Source organism: Gobius niger (genome assembly GCF_951799975.1).
Source record: "Gobius niger genome assembly, contig: SCAFFOLD_122, whole genome shotgun sequence".
NCBI classification, from domain to species: domain Eukaryota; kingdom Metazoa; phylum Chordata; class Actinopteri; order Gobiiformes; family Gobiidae; genus Gobius; species Gobius niger.
Window position 1 is genome coordinate 53,447 of NW_027639248.1, and position 22,071 is coordinate 75,517.

The 22,071-nt window shown below is 42.7% G+C and overlaps 1 protein-coding gene across 1 annotated transcript in view; it reads right to left on the minus strand.

The window, feature by feature from the left end:
• Positions 1 to 21,887, minus strand: part of LOC306982696 (centrosomal protein of 170 kDa protein B-like) — a 33,109-nt gene extending 11,222 nt beyond the window's left edge. Inside the window, exons 1-17 of the mRNA XM_079583162.1 lie at positions 21,764 to 21,887; positions 19,954 to 20,043; positions 19,512 to 19,626; positions 15,272 to 15,387; positions 15,038 to 15,125; positions 14,878 to 14,949; positions 14,451 to 14,509; positions 14,295 to 14,420; positions 13,945 to 14,134; positions 12,931 to 13,361; positions 10,540 to 10,890; positions 7,071 to 7,160; positions 6,928 to 6,996; positions 5,936 to 6,125; positions 5,574 to 5,861; positions 4,857 to 5,206; positions 4,450 to 4,633 (exon numbers count right to left, since the gene is read on the minus strand). Coding sequence (XP_079439288.1) covers positions 4,450 to 4,633; positions 4,857 to 5,206; positions 5,574 to 5,861; positions 5,936 to 6,125; positions 6,928 to 6,996; positions 7,071 to 7,160; positions 10,540 to 10,890; positions 12,931 to 13,361; positions 13,945 to 14,134; positions 14,295 to 14,420; positions 14,451 to 14,509; positions 14,878 to 14,949; positions 15,038 to 15,125; positions 15,272 to 15,387; positions 19,512 to 19,626; positions 19,954 to 20,043; positions 21,764 to 21,868 — 2,914 coding nt within the window. The 5' untranslated portion in view covers positions 21,869 to 21,887. The remainder of the gene's footprint in view (positions 1 to 4,449; positions 4,634 to 4,856; positions 5,207 to 5,573; positions 5,862 to 5,935; positions 6,126 to 6,927; positions 6,997 to 7,070; positions 7,161 to 10,539; positions 10,891 to 12,930; positions 13,362 to 13,944; positions 14,135 to 14,294; positions 14,421 to 14,450; positions 14,510 to 14,877; positions 14,950 to 15,037; positions 15,126 to 15,271; positions 15,388 to 19,511; positions 19,627 to 19,953; positions 20,044 to 21,763) is intronic.
• Between the last annotated feature and the right edge of the window lie 184 nt (positions 21,888 to 22,071).

Below are 22,071 nucleotides of genomic sequence, written 5' to 3' on the forward strand. Positions count from 1 at the left end.
TGATATAAATGATATAAATGATATTAATGATATTAATGATATAAATGATATAAATGATATAAATGATATAAATGATACAAATGATATTAATGATATTAATGATATAAATGATATTAATGATATTAATGATATTAATGATATTAATGATATAAATGATATAAATGATATAAATGATACAAATGATACAAATGATATTAATGATATTAATGATATTAATGATATTAATGATAGTAATGATAGTAATGATATAAATGATATAAATGATATAAATGATATAAATGATATTAATGATATTAATGATATTAATGATATAAATGATATAAATGATATTAATGATATTAATGATATAAATGATATAAATGATATAAATGATATAAATGATACAAATGATACAAATGATACAAATGATATAAATGATACAAATGATACAAATGATACAAATGATACTAATGATACTAATGATACTAATGATACTAATGATATTAATGATATTAATGATACAAATGATACAAATGATAGTAATGATATAAATGATATAAATGATATAAATGATATAAATGATACAAATGATACAAATGATACTAATGATACAAATGATACAAATGATACAAATGATACAAATGATATTAATGATACAAATGATACAAATGATACAAATGATACAAATGATACAAATGATACTAATGATACTAATGATACTAATGATACTAATGATACAAATGATATAAATGATATAAATGATACAAATGATACAAATGATACAAATGATACAAATGATACAAATGATACTAATGATATAAATGATATAAATGAAATAATGATATAAATGATATTAATGATATTAATGATACAAATGATACAAATGATACAAATGATACAAATGATATTAATGATATTAATGATATTAATGATATTAATGATACAAATGATACAAATGATACAAATGATACTAATGATACAAATATAAATGATACAAATGATATAAATGATATAAATGATATAAATTATACAAATTATACAAATGATACAAATGATACTAATGATACTAATGATACTAATGATATTAATGATACAAATGATACAAATGATACTAATGATACTAATGATACTAATGATACAAATGATACAAATGATACAAATGATACAAATGATATAAATGATATAAATGATATAAATGATACAAATGATACAAATGATACAAATGATACAAATGATACAAATATAAATGATACAAATGATATAAATGATATAAATGATATAAATTATACAAATTATACAAATGATACAAATGATACAAATGATACAAATGATATAAATATAAATGATACTAATGATGCTAATGATACAAATGATACAAATGATACAATGATACAAATAATATAAATAATATAAATGATATAAATGATATAAATGATACAAATGATATAAATGATACAAATGATATAAATGATATAAATATAAATGATACTAATGATACTAATGATACAAATGATACAAATGATACAATGATACAAATAATATAAATAATATAAATGATATTAATGATATAAATGATATAAATGATACTAATGATACAAATGATACAAATGATACTAATGATACTAATGATACAAATGATACAAATGATACTAATGATACTAATGATATTAATGATATAAATGATATTAATGATATTAATGATATTAATGATATAAATGATATAAATGATATAAATGATATAAATGATATAAATGATACAAATGATACAAATGATACTAATGATACTAATGATATTAATGATATAAATGATATAAATGATATAAATGATATTAATGATATTAATGATATAAATGAGACTAATGATATTAATGATACTAATGATACTAATGATATTAATGATATAAATGATATAAATGATATAAATGATATTAATGATATTAATGATATTAATGATATAAATGATATAAATGATATAAATGATATTCATGATATAAATGATATAAATGAGACTAATGATACTAATGATACTAATGATACTAATGATAGAAATGATATAAATGATATTAATGATATTAATGATATTAATGATATAAATGATATAAATGATACTAATGATACAAATGATATAAATGATATAAATGATATAAATGATATAAATGATATAAATGATATAAATGATATTAATGATATTAATGATATAAATGAGACTAATGATATAAATGATACTAATGATACAAATGATACTAATGATATTAATGATACAAATGATACAAATGATACAAATGATACAAATGATACTAATGATACTAATGATACTAATGATACAAATGATATAAATGATATAAATGATATAAATGATACAAATGATACAAATGATACAAATGATACAAATGATACAAATGATACTAATGATATAAATGATATAAATGATATAAATGATATTAATGATATTAATGATACAAATGATACAAATGATATTAATGATATTAATGATATTAATGATATTAATGATACAAATGATACAAATGATACAAATGATACTAATGATACAAATATAAATGATACAAATGATATAAATGATATAAATGATATAAATTATACAAATTATACAAATGATACAAATGATACTAATGATACTAATGATACTAATGATATTAATGATACAAATGATACTAATGATACTAATGATACTAATGATACAAATGATACAAATGATACAAATGATACAAATGATATAAATGATATAAATGATATAAATGATACAAATGATACAAATGATACAAATGATACAAATGATACAAATATAAATGATACAAATGATATAAATGATATAAATGATATAAATTATACAAATTATACAAATGATACAAATGATACAAATGATACAAATGATATAAATATAAATGATACTAATGATGCTAATGATACAAATGATACAAATGATACAATGATACAAATAATATAAATAATATAAATGATATAAATGATATAAATGATACAAATGATATAAATGATACAAATGATATAAATGATATAAATATAAATGATACTAATGATACTAATGATACAAATGATACAAATGATACAATGATACAAATAATATAAATAATATAAATGATATTAATGATATAAATGATATAAATGATACTAATGATACAAATGATACAAATGATACAAATGATACAAATGATACTAATGATACTAATGATACTAATGATATTAATGATATAAATGATATTAATGATATTAATGATATAAATGATATAAATGATATAAATGATATAAATGATACAAATGATACAAATGATACTAATGATACTAATGATATTAATGATATAAATGATATAAATGATATAAATGATATTAATGATATTAATGATATAAATGAGACTAATGATATTAATGATACTAATGATACTAATGATATTAATGATATAAATGATATAAATGATATAAATGATATTAATGATATTAATGATATTAATGATATAAATGATATAAATGATATAAATGATATTAATGATATAAATGATATAAATGAGACTAATGATACTAATGATACTAATGATACTAATGATAGAAATGATATAAATGATATTAATGATATTAATGATATTAATGATATTAATGATATAAATGATATAAATGATACTAATGATACAAATGATATAAATGATATAAATGATATAAATGATATAAATGATATAAATGATATTAATGATATTAATGATATAAATGAGACTAATGATATTAATGATACTAATGATACTAATGATATTAATGATATAAATGATATAAATGATATAAATGATATTAATGATATTAATGATATAAATGATATAAATGAGACTAATGATACTAATGATACTAATGATATAAATGATATAAATGATATAAATGATATTAATGATATTAATGATATTAATGATATTAATGATATAAATGATATAAATGATATAAATGATACTAATGATACAAATGATATAAATGATATAAATGATATAAATGATATAAATGATACAAATGATATAAATGATATAAATATAAATGATACTAATGATACTAATGATACAAATGATACAAATGATACAATGATACAAATAATATAAATAATATAAATAATATAAATGATATAAATCATATTAATGATATAAATGATACAAATGATATAAATGATATAAATGATACAAATGATATAAGGGATATTTTTAAGTGTACTTCGTGCATGCTCTTATCGTTTTTAAAGTTTTTAATGATTTTCTAGTTTTATATGTCTAAGTTTTAAGTTTTAAATGTTACACGACTGAACTCACTGACAAAGGCAATAAAACCTGATTTCTACTTTAATCTTAAAATATCCCACAATGAGACTTAAAAACAAGTATTACTTTAGAAATGTACAGACAAATACAGAACCCAAAGTGTGTTGGTTCTGCCTCCTCAGGCCACGCCCCCTGACCTCCGACTCACCGCGGCTCGTGGGCCGTTTCGGGGTCGCGTTGGCGCCGAGGCTCTGGGTCCCGGACCGGGTCTTGGACGAGGTCTCGTTGTTGGTGCTGATGGCGCTGACGGCGCTGGTGGTGCTGGCGCTGTCCAAGTCCGAGTCTGAGTCTAAAGCCAGGGGGCGCCACAGGAAGTCGGCCGCCATCAGGTCCTGAAACACAGATACAGAGGTCAGAGGTCAGAGGTCGAGGTCGTTTGGAGGAGGAAATAAGGAACTGACTGTTTGGAAACACTTTATGACTCAGCTTTTCTTTGTTCCAACTCTATTTCCATCGTGTGATTCTCATGGAGGACGTTAAACTGTGAATGAACTTATTCTGATGATTCTGGAGGAAAATCCCTTTATTCTTTAAATTGTAAACAGTGTGCAGTACCGGGTGCAGGTCTCGGAGCGACGGCTGGCTGCTGATCTGAGGCAGTTTCTTCATCTGGACTTCGTCGGGTCGGTCTCTGGTGAAGCTCTCCTGCCGCAGGAACGACCCGGACTCTGGCCCGAGCTCTGGTCTGGGCCCGGTCTCAGGTCTGGGGCCGGTCTCTGGTCTGGGCCCGGTCTCTGGTCCTCTGTGGCTCCGCAGGTCCGGGGCGGAGCTGTTGGGTTTGATCCCGGTCCGAAGGGCGGTCCTCCTGGGCTCCGGGTTCAGGTGTCGGATCAGGACTGTGGTGGGCGGGGCCTTGGCTGTGGTGGGCGGGGCCTTGGCTGTGGTGGGCGGAGTCTTAGTCTTGTCTAAAAACACAGGACTAAGTTTAAACCGGTTCAGCTTCAGATTTTCCTTTAAAAACGTCTCTCATTGAGCGACTAAGTTAAGGAATAAATTAACATTATTAATCTGTTCATGACAAATATATTAGTACTGGTATCGGAGAAAGTATCGTTAAAGTACTGGTATCGGAGAAAGTATCGCTAAAGTACTGGTATCGGAGAAAGTATCGTTAAAGTATTGGTATCGGAGAAAGTATCGTTAAAGTACTGGTATCGGAGAAAGTATCGTTAAAGTACTGGTATCGGAGAAAGTATCGTTAAAGTACTGGTTTACGCGTTCACCTGTGCACCTGTTCACACACCCCCTCCCGACATTAACGCCGCCCTCTACCTGCTCTGGACTCGGGTCTCGGACTGGGGTCGGGTCCGATGTAGAAGCAGGAGCTGGGTTTATCTGGTCCCCGGTCCGGCCTCTGGTCCGGCCTCTGGTCCGGCCTCTGGTCCGGCCTCTGGTCCGGCCTCTGGTCCGGCCTCTGGTCCGGCCTCTGGATCTCCTGGGGTCTGGGAGGTTCTTCTGATCGGCTCACGTCGCTCAGACTGTCGGGATCCACATCGTCCTGAACCATCAGAGTCTGAGTCCGAAGGTCTGGGTCCTGGTCCGGTCTGGTCAGGGCGGGGCCTGAGGAGGAGCAGAGTTTAGACCGAGCGATGGTTCTTTAATCGCTGATCGAGTGTGGCGTTTGCGGCTCTCACCGTCACGCTCATGGCTCCGGGACGGTCCGGCTGAGTCCGGGTTCTCGGCCGGTCTCTGGGGCAGAAGGCGGCGGGTCTTGGTCTCGGTTCGATCCAGACAAGGTCCGGACTGAGGACCGGCTCCAGCCTCATCAGCTAAACTGGCCCAACAGGAAACCCAGCGCGGGCCGTCGTCGACTGGACCGGGGACCTGCAGGAGCAGAGCGGACTTTAGACCAGGACTGAGCCGGGACCGGGACTGAGCTTAGACCAGGACTGAGCCCAGACCAGGACTGAGCCCAGACCAGGACTGAGCCCAGACCAGGACTGAGCCGGGACCAGGACTGAGCCGGGACCAGGACTGAGCTTAGACCAGGACTGAGCCGGGACCAGGACTGAGCCCAGACCAGGACTGAGCCTAGACCAGGACTGAGCCGGGACCAGGACTGAGCCTAGACCAGGACTGAGCCCAGACCAGGACTGACCCCAGACCAGGACTGAGCCCAGACCAGGACTGACCCCAGACCAGGACTGACCCCAGACCAGGACTGAGCCGGGACCAGGACTGAGCCCAGACCAGGACTGACCCCAGACCAGGACTGAGCCGGGACCAGGACTGAGCCCGGACCAGGACTGAGCCGGGACCGGGACTGAGCCCAGACCAGGACTGAGCCCAGACCAGGACTGAGCCCAGACCAGGACTGAGCCGGGACCGGGACTGAGCCCAGACCAGGACTGAGCCCAGACCAGGACTGAGCCCAGACCAGGACTGAGCCGGGACCGGGACTGAGCCGGGACCAGGACTGAGCCCAGACCAGGACTGAGCCCAGACCAGGACTGAGCCGGGACCGGGACTGAGCCGGGACCGGGACTGAGCCCAGACCAGGACTGAGCCCAGACCAGGACTGAGCCGGGACCAGGCCTGAGCCGGGACCAGGATCAGCATGTGCAGACACAGCTCTCTCTGCTGCTGATTTAAACCCTTCCTCCTGTGTGATCTTGGCCTGTAGTACCTGAGCGGGACCTGAGGGGGCGCTGTCACACAGTCCGCTGTACTCAGGGGAATCCAGGACCCCGAAAACCTGCAACAAAACCAAAAACCCCGTGACAGATCCATGGAGGTACCTCTGCCACACTGCAGGGGGCGCTGTTGTACCTGGTCGATCATGCTCCGCGCTCGCTCCACCTCCGGGTCGTTGTCGATGGTGTAGGTTCCTGCGTCGCTCACACTGTCGTCCTCCCCCTGCTGGAGCACAAGGGAACTGCTCAGACTGCAGCGACTCACGTTTACCCAGAACACTTTCAAATAACTACGACGTCTTCAGCATCAAGGAGCAGATTACTAATGCTTAACTAATGCTTAACTAACGCTTAACTAATACTTAACTAATACTTAACTAACGCTTAACTAATGCTTAACTAATTAACTAATGCTTAACTAATGCTTAACTAATGCTTAACTAATTAACTAATGCTTAACTAATGCTTAACTAATGCTTAACTAATGCTTAACTAATGCTTAACTAATGCTTAACTAACGCTTAACTAATTAACTAATGCTTAACTAATGCTTAACTAATGCTTAACTAATGCTTAACTAATTAACTAATGCTTAACTAATGCTTAACTAATGCTTAACTAATGCTTAACTAATGCTTACCTAATGCTTAACTAATGCTTAACTAATGCTTATGCTTAACTAATGCTTAACTAATGCTTAACTAACGCTTAACTAACGCTTAACTAATTAACTAATGCTTAACTAATGCTTAACTAATGCTTAACTAATGCTTAACTAACGCTTAACTAATGCTTAACTAATTAACTAATGCTTAACTAATGCTTAACTAATGCTTAACTAATGCTTAACTAATTAACTAATGCTTAACTAATGCTTAACTAATACTTAACTAATTAACTAACGCTTAACTAATGCTTAACTAATGCTTAACTAATGCTTAACTAATACTTAACTAATGCTTAACTAACGCTTAACTAATGCTTAACTAATGCTTAACTAATGCTTAACTAATGCTTAACTAATGCTTTACTAATTAACTAATGCTTAACTAATACTTAACTAATGCTTAACTAACGCTTAACTAATGCTTAACTAATGCTTAACTAATACTTAACTAATGCTTAACTAACGCTTAACTAATGCTTAACTAATGCTTAACTAATGCTTAACTAATGCTTAACTAATGCTTAACTAATGCTTAACTAATGCTTAACTAATGCTTAACTAACGCTTAACTAATGCTTAACTAATGCTTAACTAATGCTTAACTAATACTTAACTAATGCTTAACTAATGCTTAACTAATGCTTAACTAATGCTTAACTAATGCTTAACTAATGCTTAACTAATGCTTAACTAATGCTTAACTAATGCTTAACTAACGCTTAACTAATGCTTAACTAATGCTTTACTAATTAACTAATGCTTAACTAATGCTTAACTAATGCTTAACTAATACTTAACTAATGCTTAACTAACGCTTAACTAATGCTTAACTAATGCTTTACTAATTAACTAATGCTTAACTAATGCTTAACTAATGCTTAACTAATACTTAACTAATGCTTAACTAACGCTTAACTAATGCTTAACTAATGCTTAACTAATGCTTAACTAATGCTTAACTAATGCTTAACTAATGCTTTACTAATTAACTAATGCTTAACTAATGCTTAACTAATACTTAACTAATTAACTAATGCTTAACTAACGCTTAACTAATGCTTAACTAATGCTTAACTAATGCTTAACTAATACTTTACTAATTAACTAATGCTTAACTAACGCTTAACTAATGCTTAACTAATGCTTAACTAATGCTTAACTAATGCTTAACTAATGCTTAACTAATACTTAACTAATGCTTAACTAACGCTTAACTAATGCTTAACTAATACTTAACTAATGCTTAACTAACGCTTAACTAATGCTTAACTAATGCTTTACTAATTAACTAATGCTTAACTAATGCTTAACTAATGCTTAACTAATACTTAACTAATGCTTAACTAACGCTTAACTAATGCTTAACTAATGCTTAACTAATGCTTAACTAACGCTTAACTAATGCTTAACTAATGCTTTACTAATTAACTAATGCTTAACTAATGCTTTACTAATTAACTAATGCTTAACTAATGCTTTACTAATTAACTAATGCTTAACTAATGCTTAACTAATGCTTAACTAATGCTTAACTAATGCTTAACTAACGCTTAACTAATGCTTAACTAATGCTTAACTAACGCTTAACTAATGCTTAACTAATGCTTAACTAACGCTTAACTAATGCTTAACTAATGCTTAACTAACGCTTAACTAACGCTTAACTAATGCTTAACTAATGCTTAACTAATGCTTAACTAATGCTTAACTAATGCTTTACTAAAGCTTAACTAACGCTTAACTAATTAACTAACGCTTAACTAATGCTTATTAAAGGAACAGGCCACCGTTTTTACATACTGAGATATGTTCTTACCTAACCTTAGCCGAGTTAATATATCCCCGTCTGGTCTTTGTCCGTGCGCTCACACATACGCAGCCTCTCCCACATGTCACATAGCTCCAAAAAAGCTCACGATAGAAGCTACCAAGCTCTTCCACGTGTTCCCTATTTAAATAAAGTTACGTCAAGTGTTTTCATGCCAAGTATATTTACACAGAAATGTAACAGGTCGATTTTATAAGCAGATAAAAAGGGGAACTATATTGTGAGGCGTAATGATACAGGAGCAGTAACTCCTAAAGACTTCCCCGCTCACTTCCGTCAGTAGAAGCTGCGTGACTTGTACAGAGCCTTTTACAACAAGCAGAAAATATATTTTGGGAAAGTGCTGCACATTCCTACCTCATGGTGGAGCTCCTGAGTCCTGTGTCGTTGTAAATCTGTGAAACATTACTACACTATATACTTTCTGCTTGTTATCACAGCCCGGCACGATGCACGTAAAAGGCATCGTTCACAAGTTATCCAGGCTTCTTCAACTGTTCTCTGCTGCTCTACAAGTCACGCAGCTTCTACTGACGGAAGTGAGCGGGGAAGTCTTTAGGAGTTACTGCTCCTGTATCATTACGCCTCACAATATAGTCCCCCTTTTTATCTGCTTATAAAATCCACATGTTACATTTCTGTGTAAATATACTTGGCATGAAAACACTTCACGTAACTTTATTTAAATAGGGAACACGTGGAAGAGCTTGGTAGCTTCTATCGTGAGCTTTTTTGGAGCTATGTGACATGTGGGAGAGGCTGCGTATGTGTGAGCGCATGGACAAAGACCAGACGGGGATATATTAACTCCACTAAAGTGAGGTAAGAACATATCTCAGTATGTAAAAACGCTGGCCTGTTCCTTTAATACTTAACTAATACTTATTAATACTTAACTAATGCTTAACTAATACTTATTAGTACTTAACTAATGCTTAACTAATGCTTAGTAATACTTAACTAATGCTTAACTAATACTTAACTAATACTTATTAATACTTAACTAATGCTTATTAATACTTAACTAGTGCTTAGTAATACTTAACTAACTAGTGAATCTTCTGGCGCCCCCTGGTGTTCAGATAAGAAATGATTACAAGGCAGTCTCACCATGATGGGCGGGGCAGACTTGGGCGGGGTCAGGGGTGTGTCTCTGGTGGGCGGGGCCTGGTTTGGAGGCGGGATCAGGGGCGTGTCTCTGGTGGGCGGGGCCTGGTTTGGAGGCGGGGCTTTGAACAGGTCTGTGAAGTCGTGGGCGAGTTTGGACTTTCGGCCGACGCTCCCGAAGGGTCTGACGGTCCCCGAGTCGTCCGGGCCGGAGACGTCCCCGCGCTCCCGCCTCAGGGAGCTGGACCGGGACTTCGACTCCACCGTCCCGTGGACCGAGGCCGGTCTGTCGGGCCGGCGCCGCTCCAGCCGAGCCCGGAGGGCCGCCTGGACCTCGGACTGAGGCCCGGCCGCCTAAAGAGAGAGAATACTACAGTACTACTACAGTACTACAATATAATACTTATACTACAGTACTGCAGTATAATACTTATACTACAGTAACCTGGACCTCGGACTGAGGCCCGGCCGCCTAAAGAGAGAGAATACTACTACAGTACTACAATATAATACTTATACTGCAGTAACCTGGACCTCGGACTGAGGCCCGGCCGCCTAAAGAGAGAGAATACTACAGTACTGCAATATAATACTTATACTGCAGTACTGCAATATAATACTTATACTACAGTAACCTCGGACTGAGGCCCGGCCGCCTGAGGAGAGAGAATACTACAGTACTGCAATATAATACTTATACTGCAATCCAATCCAATCCAATCCACTTTATTTGTATAGCACATTTAACCAACAAAATGTTTCCAAAGTGCTGCACATGAGATCCTAAAAACAGATACAATACTTATTAGCTCTACCAGAAAATAAATAAATAAAAATAATAATAATAATTAAAAAACAAATAAACTAAAAAATGCATAAAACAATAAATAGTTCGTAAATGACATTAATAACAACAAAATAGATAAAACAATAAAATAATTAAAAACATTGAATAAAAAAAATAAAATCAACAAGATAAAATAAATAAAAGACACGGGGACCATACAACTCACGCGGTGTTAAAAGCCTGAGAATAAAAATGGGTCTTAAGACGAGATTTAAAACACTCCACTGTGGGGGCCGTTTGAACGTGGGGGGCAGAGCGTTCCACAGCTTAGAACGCTCTGTCCCCTCTGGTTTTCCGCTTTGTTTTAGGAACCACAAGCTGTAGCTGGGCCTCAGACCTCAGAGCGCGCGCCGGAGTATAGATTCGGATGAGGTCTACAATATACTGAGGGGCCAGTCCATTCAAAGCTTTAAAAACAAACAACAACATTTTAAAATCAATTCTAAAACGTACAGGTAGCCAGTGCAAAGAAGCTAAAACAGGGCTGATGTGCTCGCGTTTTCTGGCTCCTGTTAAAAGTCGTGCTGCTGAGTTCTGGACTAGCTGCAATCAGGAAAGTGCTTTGAGGCCAATGCCTGAATAAAGGGCATTGCAGTCGTCCAGGCGAGAAGAAATAAAAGCCTGCACGACCTGTTCAAGCAAATTAAAAGATAAAAACGGCTTCACTTTCGATAAAAGACGAAGCTGATAAAAACTTGATTTTAAAACGCCATTGACCTGCTTGTCTAGTTTAAAATCGCTGTCTATGGTGACGCCAAGGCTGGTGACTGTGGGACGCACATAATACTCTGGGGGTCCCAAGTCAGAGAGGGCATTTCCAAACAGAACAATTTCTGTCTTTCCCTCATTTAATTTTAAGACATTTTGGGATAACCAAGCCTTGACGTCACCTAGACAGTCGAGCAGGGGTGTCAGGGGGCAGTGGCTGTTTTTGGTGATTGGCATATAAATTTGACAGTCGTCCGCATAGAAATGATAGGACATGCCATGTTTATTAAAAATCTCCCTGAGTGGGAGGAGGTACAGGGCAAAAAGAATTGGCCCAAGGATTGAACCCTGGGGGACTCCACAGTGCAGGGAAGCAGAGGACGAGGTGGAGTCTCCCAGCCTGACCGAGAAGGACCTCCCACCCAGGTAAGACTGAAACCACTTGAGGGCAGTCCCCCTGACACCCACACAGTTTTCTAGACGAGATAAAAGAGTTGCATGGCCAACCGTGTCAAAAGCAGCCGTCAGATCTAAAAGCACTAAAATGGCAGAGCTACCAGAATCGGTTGTTAAAAACAGGTCATTAAAAACCTTAAGAAGTGCAGACTCTGTGCTGTGAAACGCTTTGTAGCCCGACTGGAACGGATCTAAAGTGCCATTTGCGTCTAAAAACGGTTGCAATTGAGCAAAAACACATTTTTCCAAGATCTTGGAAAAATGTGTTTTTGCTCAAAATGTGTTTTTGCAGTACTACAATATAATACTTATACTACAGTACTACAATATAATACTTATACTACAGTACTACAATATAATACTTATACTGCAGTAACACAGACCTGGGGGCTGTGCGTGAAGGACATGGAGCGTTTCTTTCGTGGATTGTCGTCGTCGTAAAACTCGATGATGAACGCCGCCTGCTGAGGGGGTGTGGCCTGCTGAGGGGGTGGGGCCTGCTGAGGGGGTGTGGCCTGCTGAGGGGGTGGGGCCAGCTGAGGGGGTGTGGCCTGCTGAGGGGGTGTGGCCTGCTGAGGGGGTGGGGCCTGCTGACGAGGCGGGGCCTGCTGAGGGGGCGGGGCCTGCTGACGAGGCGGGGCCTGCTGAGGGGGCGGGGCCTGCTGAGGGGGCGCGGCCTGCTGAGGAGGCAGGGCTACAGGACTGGTGGGGGCGTGATCGGAGCAAGGGGGCGTGTCCAGGGCATTGGTCCTCTCTGATTGGACGGTTTGCGGATCCTCAGAGTCGCTCTGAGTCCCGTCCTCGTGATGGTGATCTGAAACAGAATGACTTTAAACGTTTATCATTAACATTATTTATTTATTATTTTACACACGGACAGCTTAAAAATAATGATGTATAAAATATAATGATGATAAAACATCAAATGTTGCCAGGGATGAGTTTATTAAAGAATCACTCGATTTCTCCAAAATGACGGCCCTCCAGTTGTTGCCGGGCAACCGTGTAATACAGTTTTCTGTTTGGACAGTTTTGCTGTCGGGTCGTCCCATTGGTGGATGTTGGTTTTGGGGTCGTTGACGTGGCAACATGAGATGGGGCGTGGCCAGATGAGGATATGCAGATGAGGATATGATGCAGATGAGGATATGCAGATGAGGATATGATGCAGATGAGGATATGATGCAGATGAGGATATGATGCAGATGAGGATATGATGCAGATGAGGATATGATGCAGATGAGGATATGATGCAGATGAGGATATGATGCAGATGAGGATATGATGCAGATGAGGATATGCAGATGAGGATATGATGCAGATGAGGATATGATGCAGATGCAGATGAGGGTATGAGGATGAGGATGAGGGTATGAGGATGAGGATGAGGTCCTGACCTCTCAGCGTGCGCGTCTTCACGGCGTGGTCGCTCTTGATGCTGCACACGTCGTCACTCTTCGGCCGCCGTCTCATCGCGCTGACATCACCGCGCCCCAGCCAATCAGCGACCTTCCTCTGCGATGACATCACCCCGTCCAGCCCCGCCTCCTGCTCCGCCCGCCGCGACGTCCGGGAGAACTTGGTTACCTGACGGAGAACAGCTTCACGTTACTGTGTGCAGTGTATCGATTACCACAGCGTCAGTGTTTCGATGTCGTATCGATCCGATATCTTAACAATATCGTATCGATGTCACATCACGCGGCCAGTTCCTCCAGTTCCTTTTGGCGTTTCAGACGAGCCTCACCTGGTCTTTGATCTTGATCTTTCCAGGAGTGAGGTTGTCGAACTCGATGGTGAAGGAGGCGTGGCTTTGGACCACAGCTGGAGTCTCTGATTGGTCTGTGGGCGGGTCCTGGGCGTGGCTCGGACTGTCCCGTGTGGGAGCGTCCTGTGTGGGAGCGTCCCGTGTGGGGATCTCGAAGAACCAGGGCTTGGTTTGGTCCAGCTCCTTCTGCAGATCTGAAGAACAGTCACAGGATTATTTCACTGACGCCGGTTTATTCCGGTTCTTCGACTCCAGTCCAGAAGCTTTTGGATTTGGATAAAGCCGAACCGGTGAAAATGTGCTTGGTTTAAGGCAGGGCTTAAGAGCTTAAACGTCAACATGTTTCAACCGAGTAGAAATTCAGACGTGTCTCATCAGCTGTTGTTCCCAGCATTACCTGAGGGGGCGGGGCGTTACCTGAGGGGGCGGGGCGTTACCTGAGGGGGCGGGGCGTTACCTGAGGGGGCGTTACCTGAGGGGGCGGGGCGTTACCTGAGGGGGCGTTACCTGAGGGGGCGTTACCTGAGGGGGCGGGGCGTTACCTGAGGGGGCGGGGCGTTACCTGAGGGGGCGGGGCAGTAGTCCGGGTCTCCCCACCAGGCGGGTTGTCCGTACAGAGGAGTCGGCCCCGAGTCTGAGCAGAAACAAGAGTCAGATCTACAGCGCCCACTACAGTCTGCTCTGTGCATTGTCTTTGCTTTGGGGGGGGGGGGGGGCGGTACCTGTCTTGGTGGTCTGGGCGGTCTCGGTCTCTGTGGGCGGAGCCTCGGGGCTCCTTTGGATCTGCAATTGGCTGGTGTACTTCTCATGCTGAAACACAGGGGGCGCAGAGACACTTTATTTAAAGAGATTCACTCTGAGCAGCTTCAGTGTAAAGGGGCGGGGTTAGGGAATAGGGAGGGGTTAGGGGCGGGGTTTGGGAACAGGGAGGGGCTAGAGGGCGGGATTAGGAGTACCTTCAGCGCCTCCTCAGGGACGCGGTGCTCGCTCTTCTCCAGGACGTAGACGTGGGAATGTGAGACACTTAGGAAAATAATGAATGATCTCAACAAGAGACGAACCTGAGACGAACCTGAGACGAACCTGAGACGAACCTGAGACGAACCCCAGACTAGCCCCAGACTAACCCCAGACTAACCCCGGACTAACCCCAGACTAACCTCAGACTAACCCCAGACGAACCCCAGACGAACCCCAGACTAACCCCAGACTAGCCCCAGACTAACCTCAGACGAACCTGAGACTAACCCCAGACTAGCCCCAGACTAACCTCAGACGAACCTGAGACGAACCCCAGACTAACCCCAGACTAACCCCAGACTAACCCCAGACGAACCTGAGACTAACCCCAGACGAACCCCAGACTAACCCCAGACTAACCCCAGACTAGCCCCAGACTAACCTCAGACTAACCCCAGACTAGCCCCAGACTAACCTCAGACTAACCCCAGACTAACCCCGGACTAACCCCAGACTAACCTCAGACTAACCCCAGACGAACCCCAGACTAACCCCAGACTAACCTCAGACGAACCCCAGACTAACCCCAGACTAACCTCAGACTAACCCCAGACGAACCCCAGACTAACCTCAGACGAACCCCAGACTAACCCCAGACTAACCCCAGACTAACCCCAGACGAACCCCAGACTAACCCCAGACTAACCCCAGACTAACCCCAGACTAACCCCAGACTAACCCCAGACTAACCCCAGACTAACCCCGGACTAACCCCAGACTAACCTCAGACTAACCTCAGACGAACCCCAGACTAACCCCAGACTAACCCCGGACTAGCCCCAGACTAACCCCAGACTAACCCCAGACTAACCCCAGACTAACCCCAGACTAACCCCAGACTAGCCCCAGACTAACCCAGACTAACCTCAGACTAGCCCCAGACTAGCCCCAGACAAACCCCAGACTAACCCCAGACTAGCCCCAGACTAACCCCAGACTAGCCCCAGACAAACCCCAGACTAACCCCAGACTAACCCCAGACGAACCCCAGACTAACCCCAGACGAACCCCAGACGAACCCCAGACGAACCCCAGACTAACCCCAGACGAACCCCAGACGAACCCCAGACGAACCCCAGACTAGCCCCAGACTAACCTCAGACTAACCTCAGACGAACCCCAGACTAACCCCAGACTAACCCCGGACTAGCCCCAGACTAACCCCAGACGAACCCCAGACTAGCCCCAGACTAGCCCCAGACTAACCCAGACTAACCCCAGACTAACCCCAGACTAGCCCCAGACTAACCCCAGACTAGCCCCAGACTAACCCCAGACTAGCCCCAGACAAACCCCAGACAAACCCCAGACTAACCCCAGACGAACCCCAGACTAACCCCAGACGAACCCCAGACGAACCCCAGACGAACCCCAGACTAACCCCAGACTAACCCAGACTAACCTCAGACTAGCCCCAGACTAGCCCCAGACAAACCCCAGACTAACCCCAGACTAGCCCCAGACTAACCCCAGACTAGCCCCAGACTAACCCCAGACTAGCCCCAGACTAACCCCAGACTAACCCCAGACTAACCCCAGACTAACCCCAGACTAACCCCAGACTAACCCCAGACTAACCCCAGACTAACCTCAGACTAACCCCAGACTAACCCCAGACTAGCCCCAGACTAACCCCAGACTAGCCCCAGACTAACCCCAGACTAGCCCCAGACTAACCCCAGACTAACCCCAGACTAACCCCAGACTAACCCCAGACTAACCCCAGACTAACCCCAGACTAACCCCAGACTAACCTCAGACTAACCCCAGACTAACCCCAGACTAACCCCAGACTAACCCCAGACTAACCCCAGACTAACCCCAGACTAACCCCAGACTAACCCCAGACTAACCTCAGACTAACCCCAGACAAACCCCAGACTAACCCCAGACTAGCCTCAGACTAACCCCAGACGAACCCCAGACTAACCTCAGACTAGCCTCAGACAAACCCCAGACTAACCCCAGACTAGCCTCAGACTAACCCCAGACTAGCCCCAGACTAACCCCAGACTAACCCCAGACTAACCCCAGACTAGCCTCAGACTAACCCCAGACGAACCCCAGACTAACCCCAGACTAGCCTCAGACAAACCCCAGACTAACCCCAGACTAACCCCAGACGAACCCCAGACTAACCCCAGACGAACCCCAGACTAACCCCAGACTAGCCCCAGACTAACCCCAGACGAACCCCAGACTAACCCCAGACTAACCCCAGACAAACCCCAGACTAGCCCCAGACTAGCCCCAGACAAACCCCAGACTAACCCCAGACTAACCCCAGACGAACCCCAGACTAACCCCAGACGAACCCCAGACTAACCTCAGACTAACCCCAGACTAGCCCCAGACAAACCCCAGACTAACCCCAGACTAACCCCAGACTAACCCCAGACTAACCCCAGACGAACCCCAGACTAACCTCAGACGAACCCCAGACGAACCCCAGACGAACCCCAGACGAACCCCAGACTAACCCCAGACGAACCCCAGACGAACCTCAGACAAACCCCAGACTAACCCCAGACTAACCCCAGACTAACCCCAGACTAACCCCAGACTAACCCCAGACTAACCACAGACTAACCCCAGACTAACCCCAGACGAACCCCAGACTAACCCCAGACTAACCCCAGACTAACCCCAGACTAACCCCAGACTAACCTCAGACTAACCCCAGACGAACCCCAGACTAACCCGAGACGAACACCAGACTAACCCCAGACTAACCTCAGACTAACCCCAGACTAACCCCAGACTAACCCCAGACTAACCCCAGACTAACCCCAGACTAACCCCAGACTAACCCCAGACGAACCTCAGACAAACCCCAGACTAACCCCAGACTAACCCCAGACTAACCCCAGACTAACCCCAGACTAACCCCAGACTAACCACAGACTAACCCCAGACTAACCCCAGACGAACCCCAGACTAACCCCAGACTAACCCCAGACTAACCCCAGACTAACCCCAGACTAACCTCAGACTAACCCCAGACGAACCCCAGACTAACCCGAGACGAACACCAGACTAACCCCAGACGAACCTCAGACAAACCCCAGACTAACCCCAGACTAACCACAGACTAACCCCAGACGAACCCCAGACTAACCTCAGACTAACCACAGACTAACCACAGACTAACCCCAGACTAACCCCAGACTAACCCCAGACGAACCCCAGACTAACCCCAGACTAACCCCAGACTAACCCCAGACGAACCCCAGACTAACCCCAGACTAACCCCAGACAAACCCCAGACTAACCCCAGACTAACCCCAGACTAACCCCAGACGAACCCCAGACTAACCCCAGACTAACCCCAGACTAACCCCAGACAAACCCCAGACTAACCCCAGACTAGCCCCAGACTAACCCCAGACTAACCCCAGACGAACCCCAGACTAACCACAGACTAACCCCAGACTAACCCCAGACTAACCCCAGACAAACCCCAGACTAACCCCAGACTAACCCCAGACTAACCCCAGACTAACCCCAGACTAACCCCAGACTAACCCCAGACGAACCCCAGACTAGCCCCAGACTAACCCCAGACTAACCCCAGACTAACCCCAGACTAGCCCCAGACTAACCCCAGACGAACCCCAGACTAACCCCAGACTAACCCCAGACAAACCCCAGACTAACCCCAGACTAGCCCAAGACTAACCCCAGACAAACCCCAGACGAACCCCAGACTAGCCCCAGACTAACCCCAGACGAACCCCAGACTAGCCCCAGACTAACCCCAGACGAACCCCAGACTAGCCCCAGACTAACCCCAGACTAACCCCAGACTAACCCAGACGAACCCGAGACGAACCCGAGACGAACCCGAGACGAACACGAGACGAACCCGAGACGAACCCGAGACGAACCCCAGACTAACCCCAGACTAGCCCCAGACTAGCCCCAGACTAACCCCAGACTAACCCCAGACTAACCCCAGACTAACCCCAGACTAACCCCAGACTAGCCCAGACTAGCCCCAGACTAGCCCAGACTAACCCCAGACTAACCCAGACTAGCCCAGACTAGCCCAGACTAGCCCCAGACGAACCCCAGACTAACCCCAGACTAGCCCCAGACTAACCCAGACTAGCCCAGACTAGCCCAGACTAGCCCCAGACGAACCCCAGACGAACCCCAGACTAACCCCAGACTAACCCCAGACTAGCCCCAGACTAGCGCCCTGAAGGATATCGTAGCCGAAGCGGATGAGGTCGTTGAGCTTCAGGCCGATGTAGGTTTGCTCCGGGATCCGCAGGTCGTTCACAAACGTCTGGAACAGAAGTTAAACCTCATTGGTCGGTTTGAATCCTTTGCGAATGGGCACATGGGGCACATGGGCACATGGGGCACATGGGGCACATGGGACACATGGGGTACATGGGACACATGGGGCACATGGGGCACATGGGGCACATGGGGCACATGGGGCACATGGGGCACATGGGGCATAAAGGGCACATGGGGCACATGGGGCACATGGGGCACATGGGGCACATGGGGCACATGGGGCACATGGGGCACATGGGCACATGGGGCACATGGGGCACACGGGGCACATGGGGCACAGTATTGTTAAAGAAGCTCATGTGAGTCTGACCCCGTTGAGGCTGCCCAGGTCCTTCACCAGGTGCTGGTCCGTGGTGTTGTTGTAGTTGATGACGGCGTGTTGTTTGTCCACACTGCGCGACTGAAACACACGGAACATCAGGGACATCATCCTCATACCCCGAAAATAAACATACATCACTACAACAACACACGGAACATCAGTGACATCATCCTCATACCCCAACATTAAACATACATCACTACAACACGGAACATCAGGGACATCATCCTCATACCCCAACATTAAACATACATCACTACAACACGGAACATCAGGGACATCATCCTCATACCCCGACATTAAACATACATCACTACAACAACACACGGAACATCAGGGACATCATCCTCACACCCCAACATTAAACATACATCACTACAACACGGAACATCAGTGACATCATCCTCACACCCCGACATTAAACATACATCACTACAACACACGGAACATCAGTGACATCATCCTCACACCCCAACATTAAACATACATCACTACAACACACGGAACATCAGTGACATCATCCTCACACCCCAACATTAAACATACATCACTACAACACGGAACATCAGCGACATCATCCTCATACCCCAACATTAAACATACATCACTACAACACGGAACATCAGTGACATCATCCTCACACCCCAACATTAAACATACATCACTACAACACGGAACATCAGTGACATCATCCTCATACCCCAACATTAAACATACATCACTACAACAACACACGGAACATCAGTGACATCATCCTCACACCCCAACATTAAACATACATCACTACAACAACACACGGAACATCAGGGACATCATCCTCATACCCCAACATTAAACATACATCACTACAACACGGAACATCAGGGACATCATCCTCACACCCCGACATTAAACATACATCACTACAACACGGAACATCAGCGACATCATCCTCATACCCCAACATTAAACATACATCACTACAACAACACACGGAACATCAGGGACATCATCCTCATACCCCAACATTAAACATACATCACTACAACAACACACGGAACATCAGTGACATCATCCTCATACCCCAACATTAAACATACATCAGTACAACAACACACGGAACATCAGTGACATCATCCTCATACCCCGACATTAAACATACATCACTACAACAACACACGGAACATCAGGGACATCATCCTCATACCCCAACATTAAACATACATCACTACAACAACACACGGAACATCAGTGACATCATCCTCATACCCCGACATTAAACATACATCACTACAACAACACACGGAACATCAGGGACATCATCCTCATACCCCAACATTAAACATACATCACTACAACACGGAACATCAGTGACATCATCCTCATACCCCAACATTAAACATACATCACTACAACACGGAACATCAGTGACATCATCCTCATACCCCAACATTAAACATACATCACTACAACACGGAACATCAGTGACATCATCCTCATACCCCAACATTAAACATACATCACTACAACACGGAACATCAGCGACATCATCCTCACACCCCAACATTAAACATATATCACTACAACACGGAACATCAGCGACATCATCCTCACACCCCAACATTAAACATACATCACTACAACACGGAACATCAGTGACATCATCCTCATACCCCAACATTAAACATACATCACTACAACAACATCTGCACTTTAACTACAACGCTTAAACCAAACCAGATCCAGTTTAATAAGTGTTAGTTAAGCATTAGTTAAGCATTAGTTAAGTGTTAGTTAAGTGTTAGTTAGCATTACTAACCTGTAGCATGAGCTCGCAGTCCTCTCTGCCGACGAAGATCATTTCTCGCGGAAGACGGTGTCTCGTCCCGGAGCCGCTCACCAGGAACCAGGAAGTGACGCTCATGTCTGCGGCAGCCCCGGTGCATGCTGGGAAACAGAGTCCACATGAGACACGGCCTCAGACGCGGCACGTTTACAGGTATGAGTCTGATCATCACTCATTAAACTTATGCAGAAAACAGAAATGACTTCTGTTACTGACTTCTGTTACACCCACAACACCCACAACACCCACAACATCCACAACATCCACAACATCCACAACAC